At 44.6% G+C, this 15426-nt stretch overlaps 1 protein-coding gene across 2 annotated transcripts in view; it reads left to right on the top strand.

Annotated features, from left to right (window-relative positions):
• LOC147135022 (uncharacterized) overlaps positions 1–11692 on the top strand; it is a 46032-nt gene extending 34340 nt beyond the window's left edge. Inside the window, exons 3-4 of one of the 2 annotated variants that reach the window (XM_086056183.1) lie at positions 8455–8572; positions 11020–11692. In XM_086056183.1, the coding sequence (XP_085912309.1) occupies positions 8455–8572; positions 11020–11128 (227 nt within the window). In that variant the 3' untranslated portion in view covers positions 11129–11692. Of the gene's footprint in view, positions 1–8397; positions 8573–11019 lie in introns of both variants that reach the window. The other variant, XM_086056182.1, reaches the window with a different exon arrangement.
• The last annotated feature ends 3734 nt before the right edge of the window (positions 11693–15426 follow it).

Here is a 15426-nt window from a genome sequence, read left to right as displayed (position 1 = left end):
AAGGCAACGGGACTGTTCATGTTTGTTATAGACGTTTTCACCTTTAATCCAAAGGCTTCTTGAGTTCTAATTTTTAAGTGTGCAGTCCCTTTATGTCTCGGTGAGTGTGTTCCCTGGGTGTGGTCAAGTAATGGAAGAAGATCAGAGAACTTAACATGGCCAGCAAGGAGCGACAAACCCAGAAATTTCGTCACCTCCTGGCAAGAGGTATTCACTGCGCAACGACCACACCACCAGAACAAGAAGACTCATTGTTAGGACGGGCAAGGCATTCAACATCAGTCAGGATATTTACAAAAAATTGAAGTCGTAATGAGTAGACAGCCGGCTGCAAGCGGTGTTGGATAACGTACGTGACTGCTTGGGAGGCAACGCCGCGCGACATGAAGATGCAGGCTGGATGGACAGTAAGGAGCTAATGTTGTTGCGCTAACGCCTTTTGTTTTAACGGCCTCAAGCTAGTTGTTGCTATTATCCTACTGTTAGCCGTGGAGGGATAAAGATCCATGCTTGCCTGATGGCTGCCTGCTGCTTGCTGAAAGCCGCCGTCTCCCTCCTGGGAGTTGACACGAGTTTAGCGTCGCTAAATGTCCGAAATATAACCAGTCGGGGTTCTTGTGCGCATTCATGCTCTCGTCCGCTTCAGTATGTGTAAGTGGAGAAGCGATCGCCACGGTATTTTTGATTTTGTGGAGGTGATCATGATGTGCTCACGTTTGATGTCAATAAATCCAAACTATTTTGCAGAACACTTTTATACATTCACAGGTTGAAGTGGACAGTAGTAGTGATGTGCAGTTGCATTTTGGTGGCGATCGGTCGCCGTTTTAGACAACAGAACTGACAAAGCGAGCAATATTACCACGCTTGCCTCCCTCGTAATTGTGTCACTTGCAGTGCAGTAGCTGTGCTTTGGTTGTTAATACATGGGAGTTCACTGACTAATGGCTCCATAATTCTTAGTAGATTCAACAATACGTTAGCATACCAAACTGGACATCATGTTACAACATTATATCAAACACACACCACACAGTAACCTGTGTGTAATGGCAGAAATTCTGTTTTACCGTCGTAGCACACTGTGTATGCTAATTCTAGCTTCCAGTCGAGACAGGAAGGATTTCATTTCTGACATAGGAAATGTCAGAAATGAAATCAGACATCAGCCACAACATGCTTCCTTTTTACATGGTCGAACGTCCCCCGTCATGCTTCCATGAATGGCAAATTTGCATCGTATTAAATTGGTGTCATCATCTTCCAAACCGCTTATCCCATACAGGGTCGCGGGGAGGTGCTGGAGCCTATCCCAGCCGTCAACGGGCGAAGGTAAACTACACCCCGAACTGGTCGCCAGCCAGTCGCAGGGCACACACAGACACCGTCACTGAGCGGGAATCGATCCCACGCTGCCCGCACACAACTCAGGCGTGTGTACCACTACACTATCAGCAACCCTGTATTAAATTGGTGAAAAGCAAAAATTTAAATTGACATTCTTTTTTAATATATCAATCCATTTTGGCATTCTGTAAACAATTAATTGCACCTGGGATGCCTTTTTTTCATTGGCAAAATTGATTACCTTGTGCTGTAGGATCTCAGAGCTTGCGACGGTTCATATGATGAAAGGAGTGCTGAAAGCTAGAAGGCCGTAAACCATTAAGACTTTTAAAAACTATCAATAATACTTTAAAATTAGTCCCATAACACGCAGTGAGCCAATGCAAAAATGTTAAGATTGATGTAATATGCCCCCACCGTTCAGTCTTCGTCAGGACATGTGCTGCTGAATTCTGTAGTACAAATGTAAATATAGTACTAAAAGTACTCTTTTTAGGAAGACCAGAATGCAAGGCATTACAGTAATCACATCTGTTTGTGATAAATGCATGCATCGGGCATCATCAGCAGACGCAGAGATGTATAACTGCGTGTCGTCAGCGTAGCTGAGGAAATTCACTCTGTGCCTCCTAATGACACAGCCAAGAGGGAGAATATGTAAATTAAACAATAAATGACCTAAAACTGAACCTTCAGGCACACTGCATGTTACTTCATAGACCAAGAGGAGCATGTATCTAAACTTACCATAAAACCTCTCTCAGGAAGGAAGGATAAAATCCACTTTGAAAAAAGATCAATTCATACTACACACTGCTTCTTGGCCTGCCACTGTCATGAGGACACTGTGGGGAGTAAAGCATCAGTCAGCCCGGAGGTGCGATGTCAGCTGTGCAGCGTTGAGCATGGGGCTGCGGGAGCCAGTGTCTGTGCGGCGCGTTGGCTCGCTGCCGCGCGGCTTGCTGCCGGGCTGGCTGCCGAGGTCGTCTCAAAAAGCTTAATGAGCTAAATGTCTGAAAACTAGGACTAATTGTCACCAAAATTCATGTAAACATCTCTACTCGTGGCTCTTCTGAAAATGTCAAAACAATCACGCCAATATTTGGGATTTTATGGATATTTAGCCTTTTCTCTAAGAGAAAAGCATTATTGAGCAACATTAAGCCTGCTCTGTATGACTTTAAAAAGTCTGGTTGCATTTCACATAAATTGTAACATACTGCTGATATTGTTAAAGAGGAAGTCAACCCAAACATTCAAGAATATATTCTATGCAGACCCATTAGTTGAAACAAGTCATTCTAACTAATATTGCATTTGTGGAATACGAGCTAAGCAGCAAAATCCACCCTTTTTTAGCTATCTCAGGCGGCTGCCATTTTGTTACTTCTGTCGACTGAAAATGACATCACAGTTGCTCAGGGCTCAGATAACGACAAATCATGGCTCAGCTTCAGAAAACAGGTTAGCTGTGATTGGACGCTATCCGAGCCCTGAGCAACTGTGATGTTATTTTCAGTCGACAGATGTGACAAAATGTCAGCCCCCTGAGCGCTGAAAACGGGTGAATTTTGCTGCTTAACTCATATTCCACAAACACAATGTTGTGATTCACTGCCAATGTGATTCTGTCTTTGATAGTTTGCATCAAAACATGCAAACACATTTTTTTCACTTCACAATCCAGAATGAATTTGTGAATACATGGCAGATGTCCACTGTGCATTTTTTTTCTGCCCACATCTGCCCAAAAAGCTGCTACGTTGTACTTGTATGTGAGTGCATGACAGAGGGCAAGGCAGATAAGACTCGACTGACCACCTGCTCAGGGACAGATCTGAAGACACAAGACTCATTTCCTCAACCTGAAACCTCACTCATATTGGCTTTGAAAGGCATCACACTGTGTGGGGGGTGGGGGTGGGCTAATGTCTCTGTGTGTCTTTTTATTCACCTGTCAATATGAAGTTATTGATGAGACAACACACCAATAGACCTCAGGGACAGAGACTCTCCTCCTGTCCTTTTAGACACATAAACCAAATGCACTTTGAAAGCTTGAAGCCTGAACAGATTCACTCTTAATCCTCTACATTGCAGGATTTGGATAATGGATAGTTTCAAAAATAATAAAATACTTAAAGATTTTAGAGGCTAAAATTTGAGAATGTTTTTATAATAGTAAATAGAGAGTAGTAGAATAATACTGTACAATATTGTATGTATAGTCTGCTATTTCTATCTCTAATTGTTTCTTATGGAAAATCATATTGTGATCGAAAGTAAGTGGAAGCTGACTAATGATTGTGTTCATTCTTTGAAAAGGGTAAAAACACTGTTAGAAACTTCGGATGTTATTAATTACAATATAAAAAAAATGTTTTCAGTGCCAATGTATCAAGTTTAGCGGATCGCCACCTTGCCGTGGTGGAGAGCCTTGCGTGTTCCAATAAACTTAAGAGCGATGCCGTCTGGAGCTTAGCTCCTGGTAGGTTCAACCATGGCGGTAAGGTCGAAGCGGAGGGTCCAGACAAAGTGCGGTCCAAAGCCCTCAACGGTGGAAGTGGCGGAGGATGACACTGTAAGTCACAACAACACTGAAGGCGGAGGAAGGCTGCAACAGAGGGTGGTCTCCAGTCGTCATGGATTCCATGCCATTGGTTCAAGACCCACCTCTGCCAAGGATCGTGTGGTGGCTGCAGGCGCATCAGTCTCCCCACGCTAAAAGACGCCACACGCAGGTGTCCCCCTAAATGGGAACCCATCCATGCTACATCCCGGATACAAAGTCCTGTGGCGATCAGGAAGTGGTAACGGGGACAGGACAGTGAAGTCTGGGAGTCCCTAGCCACAACCTGGCACACAGGCGGTGGGTGTCGGACTCAGTCGGTAAGTTCTGGGACTGAGGCAGAAAGAGCTTCTCGGCAGCTGCACCCATGACTGAGCAGCCCTATTCAGGATCCACTCTGCTCACCCCAGTAGGGGAGGGGGTTAGAAAAGGTACCCTAAACATAGCCTGCCTCACAAAATCCTGTCTGGAATACCACATCCAGAGGGATCACCACCATGCAGTCAGAAACACAAAAAACAATTACACTTTGGAGCCTGGAATGTGCAGACTCTCACAGACAACCAAGCCAGCAATCGACCTGAAAGGAGAACTGCCATCATCTCCAGAAAGCTCAGAAAGTTCCGGATCAACATCGCTGCACTCTCCGAGACCCGACTGGCTGATGAAGGTCAGCTAAAGGAGGAAAAAGGACGATTTATATTCTTTTGGAAAGGAAAGCCTACAAATGAGCCACGAATCCATGGTGTGGGTTTTGCTATTAAGAAGTGTCTCACCTCCACGAACGCCCTCTGGGCATCGAGCGCCTAATGACCATATGCCTGATGCTTGCCAGCAGTCAGATGGCCACAGTTATTAGTGCCTACGCACCAACGCTCGATGCACAGGATGAAGTTAAGGAGGCCTTCTACGCTGACCTGGATGAAATCCCATCTGAACCAGCCACCCAGCCTGGATGAGGTGCAAGATGCAATTAAGCAGATGAAAAACAACAAGGCTGCTGGGCCTGATGGTATCCCAGCAGAAGTCCTGAAGAAAGGCGGACCTGATCTGCTTAAGCACATCCATGCATAAGATAAGATAAGATAAGAATGCCTTTATTGATCCCACAGTGGGGAAATTTTCGTTGTTACAGTAGCAAAGATATAGGTCACACAGGGGTGGCGGCATAATGTGGCCATTAATGTATAACATTGACGGCAAACATTTAGAATCAAACCTATGTAGATATACGCAGTAACATGTGTATATACACATGTGTATACACACCAACCTACATCTACATAAAAAATATGAGGAACACTCATTTCGGCCTGTACATAGTACAGAGGAAAAAATACTCTAAGTGACAGTGCTGCAGTGCTGTAGTGAAATGTAAGGAACAGCATTGGATAAAAATAAAACTAGACTAACAGTAGTGGGGAATGTTGAGTATTGCACGGTATTACAGTAGTGGGGAATATTGGGTATTGCACGATACGAGCTCAGGTGCAGGACTGCACAATTGCACTAATGTCCGCCAGTTTGTAGAGACTACACAATGTTCTTGTTAAAGAGTCTGACAGCAGCAGGCAAGAAGGAACGGCGGAATCTCTCCTTTGCACAGCGAGGGTGTAACAGTCTGTCACTGAAGGTGCTGTGGAGTGCTGTTAGGGTGCCCTGGAGGGGGTGGTCCGGGTTGCCCAGCATTGATGACAGCTTGGCCAACATCCTCCTGTCCCCCACCGAGTCCACAGAGTCCAGGGAGCAGCCCAGGACAGAGCCGGCCCTCTTGACCAGTTTGTCCAGCCGCTTCTTGTCCCGGGCCGAGACGCCGCCTGCCCAGGTGACCACTCCCTGGAAGATGACCGATGCAACCACCGAGTCATAAAAGTTCCTGAGGAGTGTCCCCTGAACCCCAAAAGACCTCAGTCTCCTGAGTAGGAAGAGTCTGCTCTGACTCTTCCTATAGAGGGCGTCTGTGTTGTCGCACCAGTCCAGTTTATTGTTCAGATGAACACCCAGGTACTTGTAAGTTGAGACTCTCTCAACATCTGTTCCCCGGATATTCACTGGTGCAGGTGAAGAGTGCTGGCGCCTACCGAAATCCACCACCATTTCTTTGGATTTCCCCGCATTGATCAGGAGGCGGTTCTGCTGGCACCAATCCACAAAACCCTGAGTAAGTTCTCTGTACTCCCGATCATCTCCGCCTGTGATGAGGCCGACAATCGCAGAGTCGTCAGAGAACTTCTGCAGGTGACAGGTAGGGGTGTTGTAGTTGAAGTCCGAGGTGTAGAGGGTGAACAGGAAGGGAGCCAAGACAGTTCCCTGTGGGGCCCCCGTGCTGCAGAGGAGCACGTCAGACACACAGTCCTGTGTTCTCACATACTGTGGCCGGTTTGTGAGGTAGTCCTGGATCCATGTGGTGAGGTGGTGCGCCACCCCCGCCCGCTCCAGCTTGTCTCCCAGTAGGGTGGGCAGATTCTCAAAATCTGGGATGGAGAGAAAATCCCAGCACATCTTAGGGACGCCCTAATAGTCTCCATCTTAAAGAGGGTAGACTGCGGAAATTACCGTGGCATTTATCTCCTGTCCACCATAGGGAAAGCCCTTGCTCGGGTGCTGGCAAACAGGCTCACCCCCCTGTCAGAAAGCATCCTTCCTGAATCTCAGAGTGGTTTTTGCCCAAACAGAGGCACCTCAGATATGATTTTCACTTCTCAGTGAACAGTCAGGCCCTCTGGCTGGTCCTAGCAAAGATGGGCTACCCAGACAAGTATATCCGGGTACTGAGACTGCTGCATGATAACATGTCAGCCACAGTACTCAGTGGCAATGGAAACGAAACTGAACCCTACCGGGTCAACACAGGAGTCAAACAGGGATGTGTCATCGCTCCAACACTATTCTCTATCTTCATTGCTGCTATCCTCCATCTGACCTGCAAGCATCTGCCTCAGGGAGTCAACGTCATGTACAGGACTGACGGCCAACTCTTCAACATCAATCGCTTCAGGGCTAAGGGCAAAACCATCACCCTATTGATCATGGAGCTGCAGTACGCGGATGATAACGCCCTAGTAGCTCTCTCAGAAGAGGACCTACAGTGTACCTTATCTGCCTTTGCGAAAGCATATAACCAGCTTGGTCAAGCCATCAACATAAAAAAAGACTCAGATCCTCCACCAACCACCACCAAACAGCAGTATGCCTGTCCTACCCCCAAACATCACCATCAACAACACCAGACTGGAAAATGTGGACCACTTCCCATATCTTGGCAGCCTCCTGTCCTCAAGAGCCAACATAGATGACGAAATACACCATCGCCTCAGCTGTGCCAGTGGGGCTTTCTCAAGACTGAGAAAGTGAGTCTTTGAAAATTGTGACTTGCAAGCTGAGACCAAAATTCAGGTCTATAAAGCTGTGATACTCCCCACCCTTCTGTATGGGTCAGAAGCCTGGACCACATACAGCAGGCACCTAAAGGCACTTGAGATGTACCACCAGAGATGCCTCCGGAAAATCCTCAGGATTAGCTGGGAGGATCGACGCACCAACACCAGTGTCCCGGAGGAGGCTGACATTCCCACCATCACCGCCACCATCGCCCAAAACCAGCTCAGATGGACTGGCCATGTTTTCGTATGCCTGACTCGCCTCCCAAAACAGGTTCTCTATTCACAGCTTGTTAAAGGGAAACGGGCCCCTGGGGACCAAAAGAATAGGTATAAGGACAACATTAAAACTAACCTAAAGAAGTGCCACATAGACTTAAAGACCTGGGAACACTCAGCAAAAGACAGAGTCGCCTGGAGAAACCTTGTCCATGAGGGTGCTGCACAGTATAATGATGACCTCCGCCATGCTGCACAAGACAAGCGCAGACTCAGGAAAGAGAGAGCATCCACCAAACAGGCCCAACCCAAACCCACGACCTCTGCATCCCCCTGTCCACGCTGCACCAGAGTCATCGGGTCCAGGATCGGCCTCAACGCCCACCTGAAGACCCACAAGGACCAAGAAGGAGGACAGTCATACGCGACTACGAGTGACCGCCGATGATGATCAAGTTTAGCTTTAAACTCACTGATACAAAACTGTGTGCAAAGAAGTTGCAGATTAGTTCTGCTGCTGATATTAATTTCTTGTGACTATATGTATACCTGTTATATGAATACCGGTTACGTCCGACGCCTGACTGCTCTTCCAGTACCTGTGACCATTTAAGAATCCTTTCCAATCGTGGCCACTTTAGAGGTGTCGCAGTATTTTACACTTCTCAAACTGAGGCTGACGATATAATATATTCTTATAATTTTTATATATAAATTCAACCTTGGTCTCATTAGACAAGAGAATCTTGTCTTCCTTCAAGTGTTTTTCGGCAAACTCTATGCAGACGAGGATTACATTGGGTCACTCATCCATAAAGCCCCGACCGGTGGAGGGCCGCAGTGATTGTTGACTTTGTGTAACTTTCTCCCATCTCCCTACAGCATCTCTGGAGCTCAGCCACAGTGATCTTTGGGTTCTTCTTTCCCTCTCTCACCAAGGCTCTTCTCCCACGATGGCTCAGTTTGGCTGGAAGGCCAGGTCGAGGAAGAGTTGTGGTCTTCCCAAATTTCTTTCATTTGAGGATTATGGAGGCCACTGCGCTCTGAGGAACTTTGAGTGAGTGCTGCAGAAATTATTTTGTAACCTTGGCCAGATCTGTGCCTTGCCACAATTCTGTCTCTGATCTCCTTGGGCAGTTCTTTCGACCTCATGATTCTCATTTGATCTGAAATGCACCGTGAGCTGTAAGATCTTATATAAACAGGTGTGTGCCTTTCCTAATCAAGTCCAATCAGTTTAATTAAACAAAGCTGGACTCCAATAATGGAGCAGAATCATCTCAAGGAAGATCAGAAGAAATGGACAGCATATGAGTTAAATATTAAGGTTTTGTACAAAGGGTCTGGACATTAATGAGAAATAAAATGAACTCTGAAGAAGTTGAGGACAGCGTTTGGACACCCCAGGATTACAAAAGATCAACAGTGGACTGGTGCAAGAAACCTATGGATAACACAGTAGGTTTACAGGTTAGAGGGTGCCAAAACCACTTCCCCATTGAACCTTCATCTTGTCAATATTTTAAAGTGCTAAATTAATGACTCCCACTTAAGATTCACACCTTAATCCCAGCAGTGTCAGAAATAGGAAATCATTTTTTTCTGTTCTTCAAGGTATATTATACAATATTGTCTGACACCTCATGCCAAGGATACTCCCAGATAAATAAAATGATGTTCAGTCATAATGGCGTCAAAAGAGTAGTTCCTGCCAGAATCATAATGCGACCACCCTTCTGTTATTCATCCTCCAAGATCTAGAAACTAGGCCACTACTAAAAGAAACATATAAACAGGATTCTTCACATTTTTCCTCTCTATTTTTTAACACCAGAGCTGGGCACTTGACCCTTTTTTGCCGGTCCGGCCGTGACCCTCCACCCTTGACCTGGGTACCCTTCCGGCCGCGACTCCCCCGCCCTTATTCATAAAAATGATCACCCACCAACCCGTTCTGCCCTCCGGCCCCCCCCAAAAAAAGTGTCAGTGATTGACGCCGCCGCGGCAGGGATGCTAACGGCAGAAGTTTTTTAAGGATCATTAGCTAGCTAATTTACTATTCGAACCCGCTGTGGACACGCTTCAAAATGCGCCACTAGTACTTTACTACTTACCCAACTGCGTATGCTTACTTCCATTGCGAGCCCTGGGGTTGGTTTTGTCGTATTGTATAATTATTTGTGTCCAACAGACGGCCAGAAGTCGCCTTCAACAAGTTATTTATTTTCCACACTTCCCTTCCTTCACGGCCTTCAAAATAAAAGCATACCAGCAAACCACTATACACAGCAGGTTTGCTACGGCATATTTCTGGAAGTAGAAGATGCCAGAAGAAGTGCATGAACTCCACCTTGATGTGGCAGCATCATACTTGAGTGCTGCGCACAGCTTAATGTTCTCTCGGGCACAAGTTGTTTTGAAACAGTTAAGTTCCAAGTCGGGGGGCGCTTCAAAAAGACAGCGACAACAATGGATATCGTACCTGCTACAACCATAAAGGGACCGAAATGACTAGACTATGGATTTAATTTTAATGCCAAAATAGTTTGCTTTTGCAGCAGCAACGAGCTGCGTGCTGCATCCTCTCTCCTCCCCATGTGGGAAACTGTATGTCATCGCAACATGTGACATAATGGACTGATCAGAGCAGCAACAATTCCTGATGGGTTCGTGGCATGTGTTTCAGACCTGTCGCCAACAGCACAATTTGGCCGCGTTGCGACCATGTCAAACGCATGAGGGCCGATTAGTGGGCCAGACTAAAATCCACTTCCGGCCATGCTTAGTCCAGCCATTTTTTAAAATGTGTTAACCACCGAACCCCGCCCCAAAAATGGGCATCCGGCTGGGCCGGAGGGTCCGACTGGTCCGGCCCAGGGACGGACTGACCAGCTCTGTTGAACACCTTAGTCTTGGAGAATGTCAACGTCCAATGAGTGACATTCTACTTCTGGTAATCAAATTGCTAAAACAACAAACCTTCTTTAAATGTTTGCACAGTACTCTATGTGGACCTTTCTACATGCTAAGAAAAAAAAAAAACACTTATTACGGTGTGGGAGCCAAACATTGTTGAATGTATTCTTTACCTACAGCTCATAGATAATAGAAAATAATATATGAGATCGAGGTGAGCAGGGTTGTCAGTGTGACCACATGGCACTTTGTAGGAGCACAACAGCTCGCTGTGTGAGGTTGAGCCTCAGGCAGTCAGCAGGAATGTGTCAGCCAAGTGATGAATGAAGCCAAGGCCATCCCCCTGAGGATGAGCTCCACCATGGGGTTCACCTGCCTCTGGGTGCATTTGTTCCTGCTGCCAAGGCTGCTTGAAAGTTTCTTTTGCTCACCAATGGGAGTTCCAAATAGGTCTGAATGAATTTTTGGTCTTGCTTGACAGTTGTTTTACCTTTACAGCTGATCCATAGCTCTGCCACATAGATTTAATACTGCAATATTGTTGATTGTAAATCATGTGTCATCTTCCAAACCGCTTATCCTATACAGGGTCGCGGGGAGGTGCTGGAGCCTATCCCAGCCGTCAACGGGCGAAGGCAGACTACACCCCGAATTGGTCGCCAGCCAGTCGCAGGGCACACACAGACACCGTCACTGAGCGGGAATCGATCCCACGCTGCCCACACACAACTCAGGCGTGTGTACCACTACACTATCAGTGACTCGATTGTAAATCATTCTGACTCTAAATAAATACTGCTTTAAGCCACAAAATACCACCCCATTGAGTCCCATGGAATCTTAAGTGAAGAAAAGAGATTAATGACGACAAAATAACTTGACAGCTTGTGTCAGGTGACACAGTTATTGTCTTGCAATTTAAAGGTGGCAGAATCTCCTTTCTAATTGATTATTAAAGTTAAAAAATGAACACATGGATGCCAAGGAAATTATGTTATATACTAATTTTCTATGATATTCTGTTATTGTTTTGTTTTTTTTTCTGTTTATGCTCTATTCTCTCTTTTCTCTTCCTGTCCCCTCACAAATCTTGCTCTGTCCAATACAATACAAACAACAATACAAATACTTACTGTATTTCAACCTCCCCTGTTGCGCAGAAAAACGGATCCAGCATAAAAATGCAAACAGATCCACATTCTGCATGACCAGGCAACTAAACAGGGCAGGTTAGAAAGAAAGAAAGAAAGAAAGAAAGAAAGAAAGAAAGAAAGAAAGAAAGAAAGAAAGAAAGAAAGAAAGAAAGAAAGAAAGAAAGAAAGAAAGAAAGATCACTGGCTGTTAGGTGGCTGCTCTTCACTTGCAAGACGTGGGTGTTCATCATCACCCGCTTTGTCACCAGTCCGGGTTCACTTTGGGCCCATTTGGAGCCGCGGCAACATTTATGGGTTCAACTGTTTTCAACTTTCTTTCCTGCTATGCACTAGACTTGTGAGACCACCTCGCGAGGGACAGGCATGTGCCGCGTACAAATTAGTGTTGCAACGGATCAAAATCTCATGGTTCGGATAGGATCACGGATTTGAGTCATTAATCGGATCCTTTTTTGGATCGGCAACAAACAAGATAAATAAAGATAAAATTTGGCCTATCACATAAAAAAAACATCCAGCACAAAATGTCAAATATAACTCTTTAGATTTCTGGAACATAACTCGAAGTGTAATACAAGGCAGCCTACGTTCTTATTTTATATATGGACCATGAATGAGAATGACCTCAAAGTGCACTTTAAAGGACAAGCCAACCAAAACTTTTTTTTTTTCAAGAATATGTTCTATTCAGGCCCACCTGTTTCAACAAGGCGTTCTGATAAATATTGCTTTTGTGGAATAGGAGTTAAATCCACCAGTTTTTAGCCAGTTTTTAGCCTGGGGGCGGCCATTTTGTCACTTCTCAGGGCTCAGGTAATGACCAATCATAGCTCACCTGTTTTCTGAAGCCGAACCATGATTAGTTGTTATCTTAGCTCTGAGCATCTGTGTATCTAACACATGAATCATCCATCCATCCATTATCTGTACCGCTTCTCCTCACAAGGGTCGCGGGGCGTGCTGGAGCCTATCCCACCTGTCTTTGGGCAGTAGGCGGGGGACACCCTGAACTGGTTGCCAGCCAATCGCAGGGCACACAGAGACAAACATCCGCACTCACAATCACACCTAGGGGCAATTTAGAGTATCCAATCAACTTACCATGCATGTTTTTGGAATGTGGGAGGAAACCGGAGTGCCCGGAGAAAACCCACGCAGGCACGGGGAGAACATGCAAACTCCACACAGGGAGGCCGGAGCCGGGATCGAACCCACGACCTCTGAACTGTGAGGCGGACGTGCTAACCAGTCAACCACCGTGACGCCCACATGAATCATAATATACATTATTATTCTTACAATCTGTGATGTCATTTTCAGTCAACAGAAGTGACAAAATGGCCACCCTCTGAGATGGCTAAAAGCGGGTGGATTTTGCTGCTAAACTCATATTCCACAAATACAATAGTAATCAGAATGCCATGTTTCAACTAGTGGGCCTGCATCGAACATACAGTATTCTTGAAAAAAAAATTTGTGTTGACTTCTCCTTTAAGGTACATTATTTTCTTTTAAAGGCAGTGAATTACAAGCTGGCCTATGTCCACATCATTGAAAAAGAAGAAAATAAAGAAAGCAGGGCAACAGCTATCTGACTATTTGCAATTGCCAGATGCTAGCACTTGCCGCTAGAAGCTAATGTGAGAAACTTGTGCCGTTATCATACAATGATTGCGTAATTCACCAGGTGCTTCTTAGTGTCCTCGACTAGTGATTGAATATGATTTTGGCATGACATTGTGTTGATGTTGGTAGCAACTATGTAATGGAAAACAATATTATTGTTATAAGGCAAGCCAAAATGTAGAAAAGACAAGTCAAGCTAGCTGTCGCGCAACCATGCAGGCAAACTTCAAAATAAAAGTCTATTGCATTGGCGTTGATGTGTTATTTGGTAAGTTTGTGTTTTGAAGTTAGCCTTTGCGTTGGTGGTGTGTTACGTTATGAGTATGTTTGCAGCTTCGTGCAGTATGTTTTGACGCTTCAGCGTCTAAATCACGACACACACACCAAATAAACTGTCACTGGAGACAGAAAAAGATCCTCTATCTTTTTTTTTTTTTTAATTTGAGGTACCCAAATTACTGAAGGAGACAGAAATAGAACAAGAGAAGGTCCTGTGGGCTCATGTGAAGTCCCGGCACACTGTAAAATGTCCCGGTACACTGCAGGCTAAAGGTGAGAAGTGCTGGTCCTCCAAACCGCTGTGTACATGCTCACTTAAAGTGCTGGTCAAGGGCTGATGTATCTTACATTAAGTTGAAACAGGGCACATGCTGTATTTTTTCTGGCCAGGATACTGACTAAAACTACAAAAGAACACTACTTGTCTAACTGTTATTTTTTCATGTGTGTATAATTTGGTAATTATCTCCAATTAGGGAGCCAGATTGCAGTTCCTTTGTTTTTATTGTAATTAATTGAAGTCTGTATTTTGCTTATAATTTTATGAGGATGGAGATAGAGTTACAAGAGAGGTGCGTGCCACTGTTTCTCTAAGACAGTGGTTCTTAACCTGGGTTGGATCAAACCCCAGGGGCTCAGTGAGTCAGTCTCGGGGTTTCAGAGGTCAAGTCACGCACACGCACGCACACTAAAAAACACACACACAGACACACACAGAGACACACTCGATTTACCCTACGCATATAAGTGGAGAAACGATAAGATATCGTATCTTGTGATAACTCTTTAGAACAACAACTCTCTTAGCCTTTCTGACATGACAAACTCCTAGAAATCCTTTGTGATACTTATACTCTATATTTTGTTACAATCTAGGATTTGCAAGCAGTCCTTTATGAGGATGGTAGACATAAACGAAGAACATGAAAAGGCTTTTGCAAAAATTATGTAGGAGTGGTACTTACCAAGGTGAAGCCAAGCGTTCCTCAAGTTAGCTTTGTAAAGCAAGAGCAAAAACCCAAAGAGATGGTTTTTATTATTATTTTTGAGTGAAATCCATGATTTGTTGGATTTGTTCTTTGAATACAATGATTTTATGTGTAACCAAGCATTTTGTGGTTTATTTTGTACACTGACGTAATTGTACCAATGTTTTGAGTTTGAAAAAAAAAAGATACATTTTTGCAACGACAAAAGGCATGGTTAATTGACGTACAAAACTTCCAATGTTCAGTGAGTACATCAGTGAAAGAATGGGCTTCTTAAGCACTGAGCACTACTTTCATCTGAGACTTAATTTAGGACTGTAGTTATGTGCATCATGACACATAGTGTTCATGTGCCGCAGTTTAGATTGGGATATTCCAAATGATCACAATTACCATGTACACAGGAGTAATTCTGTCTGCCCATGCATGTATATAGGTTATATTTAAATTAGTCAGTGGTGATTTTGTGCATGAGCCGCTCAGTCTGGATGCAGGGAACTGAATATCTCCTCTGGAATGGAGTCTTCAATCAATCAATCAATCAATCACATTTTATTTATATAGCACTTTTCATACATAAAAATGCAACTCAAAGTGCTTTAAAACATTCAAAGCAAAACATAGAATTATCTTCAATCAAAAGAAAAGATAAATTATTTAAAAGTTGTTGAAAGCCAAACTAAAAAGGTGTGTCTTGAGCTTCCTCTTAAAAATATCAACAGTCTCTGCAGACCTGACATCCTCTGGCAGGCTATTCCAAAGGTGAGGACCAAAACGGCTGAATGCAGCCTCGCCATGCATTTTGGTCCTCACCCTTGGAATAAATAAAAGGCCGGCGCCAGAGGACCTCAGGATCCGCGAGGGCTGGTATGATAAAAGCAAATCAGATAAATAAGATGGCCCAAGACCATTAACACATTTATAAACTAATAAAAGTACTTTAAACT

This window comes from Filicampus tigris, chromosome 16, assembly GCF_054856515.1.
Source record: "Filicampus tigris isolate MCC_2025a chromosome 16, RoL_Ftig_1.0, whole genome shotgun sequence".
Taxonomy (NCBI): Eukaryota; Metazoa; Chordata; class Actinopteri; order Syngnathiformes; family Syngnathidae; genus Filicampus; species Filicampus tigris.
The sequence above is the reverse complement of the archived record's forward strand: the minus strand, read 5'-3'. Positions and strand labels throughout refer to the sequence as shown.